The sequence below is a fragment of the Phoca vitulina genome, unplaced genomic scaffold, assembly GCF_004348235.1.
Source record: "Phoca vitulina isolate PV1807 unplaced genomic scaffold, GSC_HSeal_1.0 scaffold34, whole genome shotgun sequence".
In the NCBI taxonomy this organism is placed as follows: Eukaryota; Metazoa; Chordata; class Mammalia; order Carnivora; family Phocidae; genus Phoca; species Phoca vitulina.
The window spans coordinates 717,305-731,232 of NW_022589737.1; the positions used below are offsets into that span (position 1 = coordinate 717,305).

General features: G+C 37.4%; 1 protein-coding gene across 1 annotated transcript in view; it reads left to right on the forward strand.

The window, feature by feature from the left end:
* The window catches only part of CCDC15 (coiled-coil domain containing 15), a 30,313-nt gene extending 19,776 nt beyond the window's left edge, over nt 1-10,537 (forward strand). Inside the window, exons 11-15 of the mRNA XM_032426244.1 lie at nt 695-769; nt 1,299-1,421; nt 1,889-2,011; nt 8,168-8,260; nt 9,842-10,537. Coding sequence (XP_032282135.1) covers nt 695-769; nt 1,299-1,421; nt 1,889-2,011; nt 8,168-8,260; nt 9,842-9,949 — 522 coding nt within the window. The 3' untranslated portion in view covers nt 9,950-10,537. The remainder of the gene's footprint in view (nt 1-694; nt 770-1,298; nt 1,422-1,888; nt 2,012-8,167; nt 8,261-9,841) is intronic.
* Nucleotides 10,538-13,928: the final 3,391 nt, after the last annotated feature.

Below are 13,928 nucleotides of genomic sequence, written 5' to 3' on the forward strand. Positions count from 1 at the left end.
GACATTTGCATAAGCTCACATCCTGGAGTATATTTGACTTCCTGCATTTAGTTTTATAAATACCGAAGGGCTTCTCCTCTTGGCCAACTGAGTACACCAAAACCAGACATTCTGCTCTACCAGTTTGCAAACCAGTTATGAGGAAGGATAAAACAAGCTGTTTGCCACCTCAGAACTACCTGAACTTTTTACCACTGCTAGTTTTTGTGTATGGAGTTACTGGGGACATCTAGTAGGAGTGCTTGTGGAAATGACACAAGCTTGTTTCCTAGCTGTACCTTGGGAAAATGCTAGCAACATTGTAAAAATATTACTTTGTTGCCTTACTTCTTCCAAACATATTATTGAATAAAGAGTTACCCCATGCAAAAAAAAAAAAGAAAAAAAAGTACCAGAATAATCTGGGATTTGCTTTAAAATAGTCCAGGAAAAAAGTGGGAAAAGAGACAGATGGAAAAAAAATGTTACTAATTATTGAAGTTGGGGGTTGGGTATCTTGGGATTCATTATACTATTTTCCTTCCTACTTTGATTTATATATGGGAGTTTTGTATTAACACATGCAGGCACACATGCACACCAACTCTGGTATGTTATCCTCCCCTAGTATCATTATTTTGGAGTTGTCACTGATGTCATTAGTTGTCACTAATCATTTCTGCTTAAATAGTTTTGTATTTTGTTGTTCCTTTAGAGCAAGTATATCAAGCAACCCTCATCTTGTGAGAAATGGGAGATTGAAAGAAGAATTGCTTCTGGAGTGCCATCGGTATGTTTCACCCAGTAAGATCTCGCCTTTCAGGGTGCCTGGGTGGCTCAGTTCTTAAGCGTCTGCCTTCGGCTCAGGTCATGATCCCAGGGTCCTGAGATTGAGCCCCTCATCAGGCTCTCTGCTCCGCGGGGAGCCTGCTTCTCCCTCTCCCACTCCCCCTGCTTGTGTTCCTGCTCTCGCTGTGTCTCTCTCTGTCAAATAAATAAATAAAATCTAAAAAAAAAAAAAAAAGATCCCGCTCTCTGGGAAATAAGTAGAGCAGAGCATAGTGAGGAATAAGTAGCAGAGAATAAATTGCTTAGATTTTGGCGCAAGTTTAACAGGGAAATATAGTAACTACTTGGGGATTTAGTGTTAAGGTCAGTAAATAGTGGGCAAAGCTATCCTGTCCTCTAGTTCTGTGATGTATCATACCATTCTGACCTGTTGAAACTACTTCAGGCCTCTTCACTGAGGCTTTTACCATTGCCCTGGCATGATGCTTCTGCTTCGACAATTGATGTTCAATGTTTACGTTGTCTTTTAGCACAGGAACTATGGGCAGGCCTTACGTAATATGACAGATGAAAGATGGAGAAAGGAGTTATTTCCAGAGCACCACAAATATGATTTACATGATATCCAGGATCCAGGTTCAGCCGGAGAGCAGGTAGAGCAGAGTGCAGTCAAAAGTAAACAGAAAGTAAATCGGTTAGAGTTTGATCTGGGCTTGCCAGAGCTATGCTTCTAACAACAGTGCTTCTGTTGCTTCTGGTAGTGTTCTCTCTTATTAATACTATTAATAATATGAGTAACAGCTTACATTTGTTAAGCACTTTCCATAACCAAAATAGTTCTAGAATTTTGTATCCATTGTGTCATTTCTCATTCTCACAATAATCTGGGGAGATAGATACTGTGATTATCCTTGTTTTATAGATGAAGAAACTTAGGACTGCTTTGTGGATATAGTTAAGATCCATAATAGTGGCAAGGAGTGTAATGTCTACTTTTATGCCATAATGTATGTGACTAATCTAACAGACCTGTATAGAGTATGTCAGGGCTATCCCTGCAGCATTACTAGCATTATGTCACTGCTCACATATTTTGGTGACTGCTTTTGTATTCTTTTAGAGCTTATACTTCAGGCAGCAGCCGTCTGTTGGGACAGCTGAAAGATGGCAAGAGGATTTGCTTCTGGACGACCAGCAGCATCTGCCAGCCAAGCACCAGACAGAGGCTTCCAGCAGAAGACAGGTAGAGTATGAGTAATGGAATTTAGGTAGGATTGCAGGCACCTACAGAGCTGGGAGTGGTAAGGCTGAGCAACAAACAGATTCTTGTTTTAGTTAATAGTGTGTAAAATTTATCCTGACCTAAGATTACTTTAGTGCTCTCCCGAAACCTAGGGTATTGGAAAAACTGTATTTTATATGTGTGTTCTTTATAAGAGGTGTATTTCTAATGGCCATTGTCTTTTATGGCATGAGAGGGGAAGAAATGAGTGGTTTCTGAGGGAGAGGGGTCAGGAGGATCTTCCACCCAATGGCCAGGCCTAGATCTCCATCGATAGGCTAGTAGAGCATAAGACAGGATCACCAAGAAATAAGCTGTTCAGGGTGTAGGCTGGAGCTTATTAGGGTTATATTGCCTAAGCTTCGATGTACTGAGTTAAGATCTATAGTTTTTCAAGAAAACATTACAATAATCTGGCCTCCTAAGATTCCTCCATGGCTTAACTGAAGTCTAGTTTATTCCCACTAGAATTGATCACTGTCTAGATAATTTCTATCATGTGATTTTTATGTTATTTTAACGACAGAGCCTTCAGGCAACCAGTGTTGTTAGGATATATAAAAGAGATAAAGAGACATTTCCTCTTGGCCCTTTTAAGAGAGCAGCAGGAGAAAAGGAGCATAAAGACAGAAAGTAGGATTTGGGCTGAGGTTTTCAGGACTACACTGTAGCTCTTTTATAATTTTTAGTTTGTCTCTATGAGGTTGGCCTAAAGGTACACTGTCGTGTTTTATTCTACATTGTTACTTATATATCCCGAAGTATGCCAGGCTCTTTCCTACCTCAGGTCCGTTGCATATGTTTTTTCCTTTGCCTGGCTATCCTTCTCTTTTTTCTTCACAAAGCTGGTCCCTTCTCGTCCTTCAGGTTTCAGCTTCAATGTTCTCTCCTTGGAAAAGACTGTCCTGACCACCTTATTAAAAATAGGTCTCCTCGCTTCTGTTTTTCTCTATCCTTGCGTTCTCTTTCCTTCTCACTACACAAAACAATTTGTAATAATTTATTGATTTAGCATGTTTTCCACTGGTCTGTAAGCTTTATGAGGAGAGGTATCACACCTGATGTGTTTACCAGTGTATGGACAGCCTTCATAGTACAGTGCCTGGTACTGGATAGTCTCTTGCTAAATATGTTTTGAATTAATCAATTAAACATTTATTGAACACCTTGTTAGGTGTTAGCCATTGTTTAGATGCTAAATATCAAAGATACAATTGTGAATCAGACACAGAACTCAAATTTCAGACAATCTAAAGAAGAGAGACTGACACATAAGCAGATATTTATGAAGCAACATAATTAATGGTGGAGGGTGCATAGGGCATTAACTGAGCACGGAAGAGGCATACCTAACTCTGTTTGCTTGAGGGTGCTGCCTTGGTGGTCAGAAGCTCTTCTTCTTGTCCTTCTGCCATACAAGCCTCGATCTCCTGGATCAGTCCTTTCTCCTTTTAGGCTCCTGAAATAATCCCGCCTTATTGGAAAAAACACTTTAACAGTGTAGATTTAGATTACAGTCATACTTTGGGCTTATGGTCACAGCTGCTGTGTCCCCCATGCTGCTTAGCATTTTTCTTGCTTGCCCTTTGTCAGCTCCCTCTCCTATGGCCCACACTAATAATAGTAAATCTTAAATACTTTGTAAAGCTCTTGCTACATCCCCATACTCTCAGACTTTGATGAAGAAAATAGAAGCCATCATGCACTACCTCCCTCAGCCATTTGTTTTTTTTGGCATTCTTACCTGTTCCTACTATGTCAGAAGAAGAGTTATCTGTCTTTGGCCATATTCTGGATTCTCTTGCCATCCTTTCTTCTGGGTCCAATTTTGAATATTATATTGTGAGACTCTGGCTTCTGTTGAAATCCTCTGAAGAATGTTGCATCTTTTGTTTATTTGTTCTAGCAGGCAATCAACCTGGTTACGTTTATATTATAAGTTCTTTCTCACCTTCTGTGAAGAGTGGCTCCAACGTTAGTTCAATTTTCAAAGCCTTCATTATACTCCTTTAGGTCCATCCCATGCGTGCATAACTCAGGGGCGATTTGGGGATATACACCAATTCGTACACAGATTTGAGGAATCTACTTTGCTAGCTCATTCCTCCTCAGGATACCCAATCCCTACACTCTCCAGATACCACAGGCCACATTTCCTGGAATCTTTAGTTAGAATCAGTGAGACAGACAGGTCCATAGTGAGCTTACCCCTTGCCCAGTGCTGAAAACCTGGTTTTTCTTTTTTGAAAGCAGAAAATGTTTCGTTTTTATTGTAGCAAAAGTAAACACAAACAAAAAGAATAAATAACCCAAAATTCCAGAAATAACTACCATCAGTCTCTGCTATGTATCATTTTCGGATTTTATCTATAACAAATGAATAATTTTAAAAATAATGAGGTATACAGTCAATTCTTGTTATTCACGGTAGTTATATAAAGTTGCCACAAACATTGAATTGGTGAATACTAAACCACTGTTCCTAGGGGAGATACAGAGTTAGTTTTTTGTGAGCCTCTGATCACAATGTTTTGGTCACTCATCAATACCTAACTTTATTTTATGTGAATTTCTGTTTAACGATACCTTATTTAATATATAATGTCGATTTATTAACATGGACTCAGAGCCAGTAACACTATAGCTTATTCCTGAATGAGCTTATCTCATACATGTATTTTCTCCATAAGGCACATCACAGCCTTCTTTTTTTTTGTTAAAGATTTTATTTATTTATTTGACAGAGAGAGAGACAGCGAGAGAGGGGACACAAGCAGGGGGAGTGGGAGAGGGAGAAGCCGGCTTCCTGCTGAGCAAGGAGCCAGATGTGGGACTTGATCCCAGGACCCCGGGATCATGACCTGAGCCGAAGGCAGACGCTTAACCATCTGAGCCACCCAGGCGCCCCTCATCATAGCCTTCTTATGCTCAGGAATACTAGATAGTACTTCAACACTGTGCTTGGGAGCCATTTTATTTTATTTTATTTTATTCTGTTGTTTATTTTTATCTCTTTAAAAAAATTATGTATTTTAGAGAGAGAGAGCAAGAGAGTGAACCAGGAGAAGGGCAGAGAGAGAGGGAGAGAAATCCTCAAGCAGACTCCCCACTGAGCTCAGAGCCTGACACGATCTGGGGCTCGATCCCAGGACCCTGAGATCATGACGTGGGCTGAAATCAAGAGTTAGACACTCAACTGACTGAGCCACCCAGGTGCTCCGGGAGCCATTTTAAATAGTGAAATCACCAAGAAAAAGCACAAAAATACAAAAACCTTGGCACTAAATAGACCTTGAAAAGAATACTTGTTTACAGTTTGAAGGCTGAAACAAAAAGAGCAGAGCATCACCTTGTTCAACCTTAGCTGGCAACATGCATATCTGGTGACTCAAATTTGTCACATGTCTGCAAATGACCATAAAAGCATCACAAGTGTTAATTTTGGGATTACAAATAAATTTTAGTGAATAGGCAAATTCCCAAATAAGGAGTATGGAATATTGAGGATTGACTGTAATTTATATACCATATAATTAACCTATTCAAAGTGTACAGTGCAGTGTTTTTAGTATATTCAAAGGGTTGTGTAAAGTTTGCCACAATGAATTTTAGAACATTTCATCATACCCCAAAAGTCCTTACCCATTAGCAGCCAATTCCTTTTTCTTCCACCCCCCAACCCTAGGCAACCATTAACCAGTTTCTCTGTCTATAGATTTGCCTATTCTGGACATTTCATATAAATTGGATCATGGAACATATGGCCTTTTGTGACTGGTTTTTTCCATTTAGCATAATGTTTTCAAAGTTCATTGACCTTGTAGCATATAGCAGTACTTTATTCCTCTCATTAGATAACATTCCATTTTATGCATATAGCACATTTTATTTATTCATTCATCAATTGATGGACATTTGGATTGTTTCTACTTTTTGGCTATTATGAATAATGTTGCTATGAGTATTTGTGGATATGTGTTTTCATTTCTCTTGAGTATACCAAGGAGTGGAATTGCTGGGAATATGGGGACTCTATGCTTAACCTTTTGAAGAACTGCCAAACTGTTTTCCAAAGCGGCTGCACTGTTTTTCATTCCTTCCAACAGTGTATGAGGGTCCTAATTTCTTCACATCCTCACCAGCACTTAATGTCTTTTTAATTATAGCTATATTAATGGGTGTGAAGTGGTATCTCATCATGGTTTTGATTTATATTTTCCTGATGGTTAATAGTGAGCATCTTTTTTTTTTTTTTAAGATTTTATTTATTTATTTATTTGACAGAGAGCTAGAGGGAGAGCACAAGTAGGCAGAGCAGCAGGCAGAGGGAGAGGGAGAAGCAGGCTCTCTGCTGAGCGGGGAGCCTGACGCGTGGCCCAATCCCAGGATCCTGGGATCATGACCTGAGCTGACGACGGACACTTAACTGACTGAGCCACCCAGGTGCCCCATTAGTGAGCATCTTTTCATGTCTCATTGGCTACTTGTATTCTTTGGAAAACTGCTTATTAGATTATCTGCCCAATTTGTAATTGAGTTATTTGTCTTTTGATTATTGAGTTTGTGAATTCTTAATATATTCTCCATACAAGTCCCTTATTAGTTACATGATTTACAAATGTTTTCTCCCATTTTGTAGGCTCTCCTTTTCTTTTCTTGATGGTATCCTTTGTAGCACAAAAGTTTTTAGTTTTGAAGAAGTCTGAGTTACTTTTTCTTTTCTGGATTGTGCTTTTGATGTCATATCTAAGAAACCACCTAATGCCGGATCATGAAGATTTACTCTTATGTGTTCCTCGAAGAATTTTATATCTCTTGCATTTAGGTCTGTGATCCATTTTGAATTAATTTTCATATGTGGTATAAGGTGGGAATTGAACTTCATTCTTTTGCATGTGGATAGCCAGTTGTCCCAACATCATTTGTTGAAATGCTTACCCATTGAACACTCTTGCCAAAAATCAGTTGATTGTAAATATAATGGTTTATTTCTGAACTGTCAGTTCTGTTCCATTGATCTATAAATCTATTCTTTCTTTTTTTTTTTTTTTTTAAGTCTGTTCTTATGCCAGTACCACACTATCTTGATTCCTGTAGCTTTGTAGTAAGTACTGGAATTGGGAAGAGTGATTCCTCCAACTATGTTCTTCTGTTTCAAAACCATCTTAGCTATTCTGGGTCCCTTGTATTTGAATTTAAGGATCACCCTGTCAACTTCTACAAGAAGTCATCTGAAATTTTGATGGAGATTGCATTAAATCTGTTGATCATTTTGGGGAGTACTGCCATCTTATCTGTCCTTTCATGCCTTTTCATTCATTTAGACCTTCTTTAATTTCTTCCAACAATGTTTTGTAGGTTTTAGAGTACAAAATTTACACCAACTTTGTTAATTTTATTTTAAGTAATTTTTTGATGGTATTTTTAATGGATTTTTCCATTAATTTCATTTTCAGATTGTTCATTACAAGTATAAAGAAATACAATTGATTTTTGTATACTGATCTTATATCCTGCAACTTTGCTAAAAGATACATAACTTTTAAGCTAAAAAAAGTAATACTAAGCTTTCATTCTAAAAGTTAGAGATCATAATTTGACCCATAACAAAGTAGGTATACCAAGTTATGTCATAAGGCTTTTCTAGTAATATGGGGGAAAATTAGCTCCAGTTTCCTCCCTTCCATGTCAGTTGATGTTATAATATTTTCAGGTTCTTATTTGGGCTCACACCCACCTAAAGGGTTGTGTACATTGAAAATGATTACAGATTTGAGATAATAAGGGATCTGGCTTTATATCCTGGATTCCGTCCTAAGCAAACTCAGAGTGATTTCAAGTGACCACTTTAGAAGAACTTTCATTCTGAACATTTTGATTTGTTATTAATGCACCCATGTTTTTGACCTGAGTCATTTCCTTTGGTTTATTTCTTCTGAATCTGCTTCTTTTGTTCTTTTTTAATTTATTTTATTTTATTGATTTTTTAATTGTTTGTTTTTATCCAGTTGAGGTTAAGTTTGCAGGAGAAAAGAAACAATAGATGAAAATATCAAAAGCACATACAGGGCTAGCTTTTGGCAATTTTGTCACTTTGTGTGACTGGACTTCTAACAGGTTTATGATGACTATCAATCAAAATTGAACACTGAATTCCAAATTCCACTGACACTCCAATCTGGAGTAGATCATGAAGAAGACAAGAAAGAGGTACGTGATGATAATTGCTTTTGGACACCAGTATTTCTACTATAATAGTATATGTGAAATTGGGAATGATTTACTGTGTTCTTACACATTAAGAGCCTGTACTACAAATTCCATGGATAAAGGCAAAGAAGTTACTTGAGTCATTATAATGTGTTGAACTTTTCTTCCAAGCTTCTAGGATTTAGGATTCCTTGATGTGAAATCAGAGATCTGATCCTAGTGAATTCTTCCCATTAGTGTGTATTTGTCACAATAACTTAACGGAAGGGTTTTCACTTGTGACTTCCTTTTTTTTTTTTTTTTTTCCTTCTTAATCTAAAGTTGGTTTAAACCAACAGTTTTTAACACTGCCCATGTGCCAGAATCAGATGTGGAGCTTTTTTCAAAATACAAATGCCTGAACCCAAACAGATATACTGATCAGTATATGAAAAGGTAGGTTTGGGCATCTGTGTTTTTAAAAAAATACCACTGATGCTTGTGATGGCCTCAGCGTTAAGAACCAGCTATTAGACTTTTAATAATTTTTACCAAAAGGACATAAGCTACTCAAAGGGCAAAAACATGTCTATGTGTACACCAGTGCCCTTTAAGTAGCTTGTGTCCTTAAAAGAGAATATATAAACCCAGAGAATATATAAACCCACAGGGCAATAGCACTTGCTTTTATTATACTTGCTCCCCTTTTTCCGGGGCGGGGGGCAGAGGGAGAGGGAGAGAGAGAATCCCAAGCAGGCTCATGCCCAGCACAAGCCTGATGTGGGCCTTGATCTTACGACCCTGAGATCATGACTTGAGCTGAAATCAAGAGTCGGACGCTTAACCGCCTAAGCCACTCCGGCGCCCCTATACTTGTTCCCTTTGAAAGTATGGTGTTCAGATATTCCTCAGTCCTTCTTCCCTCTTTATTACCATATGAGGCTAGGCTTAGAGTATACTTTTGTGATGTGGTTTTAATTTTGAAAATTTAAAGTGACTGTTGTTCTTTTATAAAATACCTCTCACATTCTTTCTTTGGCCCTGCTTCTATAGTACTTATTATTTGGAAATACGGAGTAAATATAGTAATATATCTTATCATATCAAATACAGTCATTTCCTCAAGTGCTGTTGACAAAGGACTATACTAAGGGCAAACTAAATTAGTACTTCTTTCTCTGATTTGTCTGTAATATCTAATAGCTATGTGCTTGAGAATATAAAGCTCTTGCTGTATGTGATATTATCCTAGGTCACCATAAAATAGAAGGAAATTAAGGACTTAATTCGATGTGACTTTTGTATCATCTAGCATATCTATGGCACAAGGATATTCTCCTTCCTTGGAAAGTCCTCTGAGAGCAGAATCTTAACAGTTTTTTTTTTTTATTATGTTGTGTTAGTCACCATACGGTACATCATTAGTTTTTGATGTAGTGTTCCATGATTCGTTGTTTGCGTATAACACCCAGTGCTCCATGCAGTACATGCCCTCCTTAATACCCATCACCAGACTAGCCCATCTCCCCCCCGCCCCCCGAAACCCTCAGTTTGTTTCCCGGAGTCCATAGTCTCTCAACAATTTTAACTTCTTTCCTTTAGCGTCAAAAGCAATACCTGAGATATAGACGACTTTTCATGGATATTGAGAGAGAACAAGTAAAAGAACAACAAAGACAAAAAGAACATCAGAGGAAAGTTGAAAAGTAAGTTCTTTGATCCTTACTATGAGCCTTAAATTACCAGTTAAGATGATTTTGAAAGCTAAGTTTTAGAAATAATCAGACAGTGGTTTTGCCTTCTGATCCATAGTGGAAACAATGGTTTTTTATCTGGATAGACATATGAAAGGTAGTTAAGAGCTATGTTTTTTTAATAGACTTTTTTTTTTGAACAGTTGTAAGATTACAGCAAAATTAAGCAGAAAGTACAGAGAGTTTTATTTACCCCCTTGTGGTGTACGTGGACTGCCTCCTCCACTGTAAGCATCCTGCATCACAGTGGTACAGTTGTTACAACTGGTAAACTTCCAGTAACACATTGTAATCCATGTTTTACTTTGGGATGGACTCTTGGTGTTATACATTCTTCTAGATTTTGACAAATGGATAATGACTTGTATCCACATGATATAATATACAGAATAGTTTGCCCTAAAAATGCTTCATGCTCTACCTATTCATCTTTCTCTCCTCCCAGCCCATGGCAACTACTGATCTTTTTATTGCCTCCATTGTTTTGCCATTTCCAGAACGTCATATAGTTGGCATACAATATGTAGCCTTCTCAAATTGTCTATCTTCCACTTAGTAATATGCATTTAAGTTTCCTCTAATAACTTTTCATGGTTTGACAGCTCATTTCTTTTTAGTGCTGAGTAATATTCTGCTGTCTGGTTGTACCACAGTTTTGTTTATCCATTCACATTCTGAAGGAATCTTGGTTTCTTCAAAGATATGGCAGTTATGAATAAAGCTGCTTTAAATATCCATGTGCAAGATTCATGTGAGTGTATGTTTTCACCTCATTTGGGTAAATACCAAGTAGTATGTTTGCTAGATAATATGGTAAGAGTATGTTTACTTTTGAAAGAAACTGCCAAACTTTATTCCAAAGTGGCTGGGCCATTTTGCATTTCTGTCAGCAATGAACAAAAGTTCCTGTTGCTCCAGATCTTCTCCATCATTTGGTGTTGTCAGTGTTTTGGATTTTGGCCATTCTAACAGTTGTGTAATAGTATCTCATTGTTGTTTTAATGTGCAGTTCCCTAATGACCTATGATGTGGAGTATCTTTTCATATGCTTATTAGCCATCTGTACATTTTCTTTGGTGAGGTGTCTCTTTAGGTCTTTGGCTCATTTTTTAATTGGGTTATTTGTTTTCTTATTCTTCAATTTTAAGAGTTCTTGGTAGTTTTGGATAATAATCCTTTATCACATATTTTTTACAAATATTTTCCCTCATCTGTGGCTTTAATTCTCATTCTTTTGACACTGTCTTTTAGAGAGCAGAAAATTTTAATTTTAATGAAGTCCAGCTTGCAATTACTTTTTTTATGTTTCATGCCTTAGGTATTGTATCTAAAAAATTATTGCCATACTCAGAGTCACCTAGATTTTCTTTCTTTTTTTTTTTTAAGATTTTATTTATTTATTTGAGAGAGAGCGTGAGATAGCATGAGTGGGCTTTGGGGGAGGGTGGAGGGGCAGAGGGAGAGGACAAGCAGGTTCCCCACTGAGCAGGGAGCCCGGAGCCAACCCTGGGATCATGACCTGAGATGAAGGCAGGCACTTAACCGACTGAGCCACCCAGGCGCCCCTCACCTAGATTTTCTTTTGTGTTATCTTCTAAGAGTTTTATCATTTTGTGTTTTACATTTAGCTCGATGATCCATTTTGAGTTAATTTTTATAAGGGGTGTAAGGTCTGTGTCTGGATTCATTTTTCTGCACAGTTGTTCCTACCCCATTTGTTGAAAAGACTGTCTCTGCTCCATTGTATTGCTTTTGCTCCTTTGTCAAAGATCAGTTAACTATATTTATGCAGGTCTATTTCTGGGCTCTCTGTTCTGTTCCACTGACCTATTTGTCAATTCTTTTGCTAATACCACACTCACACTAACACCAGACTCACTTTTGCTTTAAGGATGCATATAGGCTGAAAGTGAAGGGATAGAAAAAGATACTCCATGCAAATGAGCACCAAAATAGCGTGGGGGTGTCTATCCTTATATCAGACAAAATAGATTTTAAGTTGAAAGGGTCACAATAGACAAGGATGGTCATTATATAGTGATAAAGGGGTAAATTCATCAAGATGATGTAACAATTATAAATATTTATGCACCCAGCACCAGAGTATCTAAACACAGTGCTTGCTTTGGCAATACATGTACAGAGTACCTAAACATGAAGCAAATACTAACAGAACTGAAAGGAGAAATAAACAGCAGTACAATAATAGTAGGAGACTTTAGTATCCTCCTTTAAACAATGGATAGATCATCCAGACAGAAAATTAATAAGGAAACATTGGTTTTGAACAACCCTAAAGACCAAATGGACCAAACAGACATATACAGAACAAGCTATCTAATGGTAGCAGAACACACATTCTTCTCAAGAACACATGGGACATTCTTCAAGATAGATCATATGCCACATAGGCCACAACACAAGTCTTAACAAATTCAAGAAGATTGAAATCATATCTGGTATCTCTTCCAAACACATTGGTATGAAAGTAGAAATCAGTAATGAAGGAAATTGGAAAATTCACAAATACGTGAAAATCACGTAGCACACTTGTGAACAACCAATGGATCAAAGAAGAAATCAAAGGAGAAATAAAATGTTTAGACAACAAAAATGGAAACAACATACTGAAACGTATGGTATGCAGCAAAATCAGCTCTAAGAGGAAAGTTTATAGGTACAAGATGCCTTCAGAGAAAAAAGATCTCAGATAAGCAACCTAATCTTACAACTCAAGGAACTAGAAAAAGATGAGCAAACTAAGCCCAAAGTTAGCCAGAAGGAAGGAAATAATAAAGATTAGAACAGAAATAAATAGAGAATAGGAAAAAAATTGAAAAGATCAATGACACTAAGAGTTGGTTATTTGAAAAGATAAACAGAACTGAAATGCTTAGCTAGATTAACCAAGAGAAAAAAAAAAGAACTCAAATAAATAAAATTATAAACAAAAAAGGAGACATTACAGCTGATATCACAGAAACACAAAGGACCATGAGACTACTGTGAACAATTATATGCCAACAAATTGGGCAACCTAGAAGAAAAATGGATAAATTTCTAGAAACATGCAATCTATCCAGACTGAAATGTGAAGAAATAGAAAATCTAAACAGACCAATTGCAAGTAAGGAGATTGAATCGGTAATCAAAAACTTCCCAAGAAACAGAAGTCCTGGACCTGGCTTCACTGGTGAATCCTACTAAACATTTAAAGAAGAATTAACATCAGTCCTTCTCAAATTCTTCCAAAAAACTGAATAGGAGGGAACACTTTCCAACTCATTACAAGGTCTACCCTGATACCAAAACCAGACCAGGTCACTACAGGAAAAGAAAATTACAGGCCAGTATCCCTGATGAACATTGATGTAAAAAGTCTCAACAAAATATTAACAAACTGAATTCAACAGTACATTAAAAGAATCCTATACCAGGATCAGGTGGGATTTATTCCAAGGATGCAAGGAAGGTTCAACCACCACAGATCAATCAGTATGATACACTGCATTAACAAAATGAAAGATAAAAATCATGTGATCATCTTAATAGATGCAGAAAAAGCATTTGACAAAATTCAGTATCCATTTGTGATAAAAACTCTGAACAAACTGATATAGAGGGAATGTACCTCAACATAATAAATCCCTACATGACAAGCCTACAGCTATCATACTCCACAGTGAAAAGCTGAAATCATGGGTTGCCTGGGTGGCTCAGTCGGTTAAACGTCCGATTCCTGGTTTCATCTCAGTTCATGATCTTATGGCTCCTGAGATCAAGCCCCTGTAGGGCCCCGTGCTCAGTGGGGAGTCTGCTTGAAGATTCTCTCCCTCTGCCCCTCCCCCCACTCACAAGTGCGCTCTCACTCTCAAATAAATAAGTAAATATTAAAAAAAAAAAAAAAAAAGGAAAGCTGAGATCTTTTCCTTTAA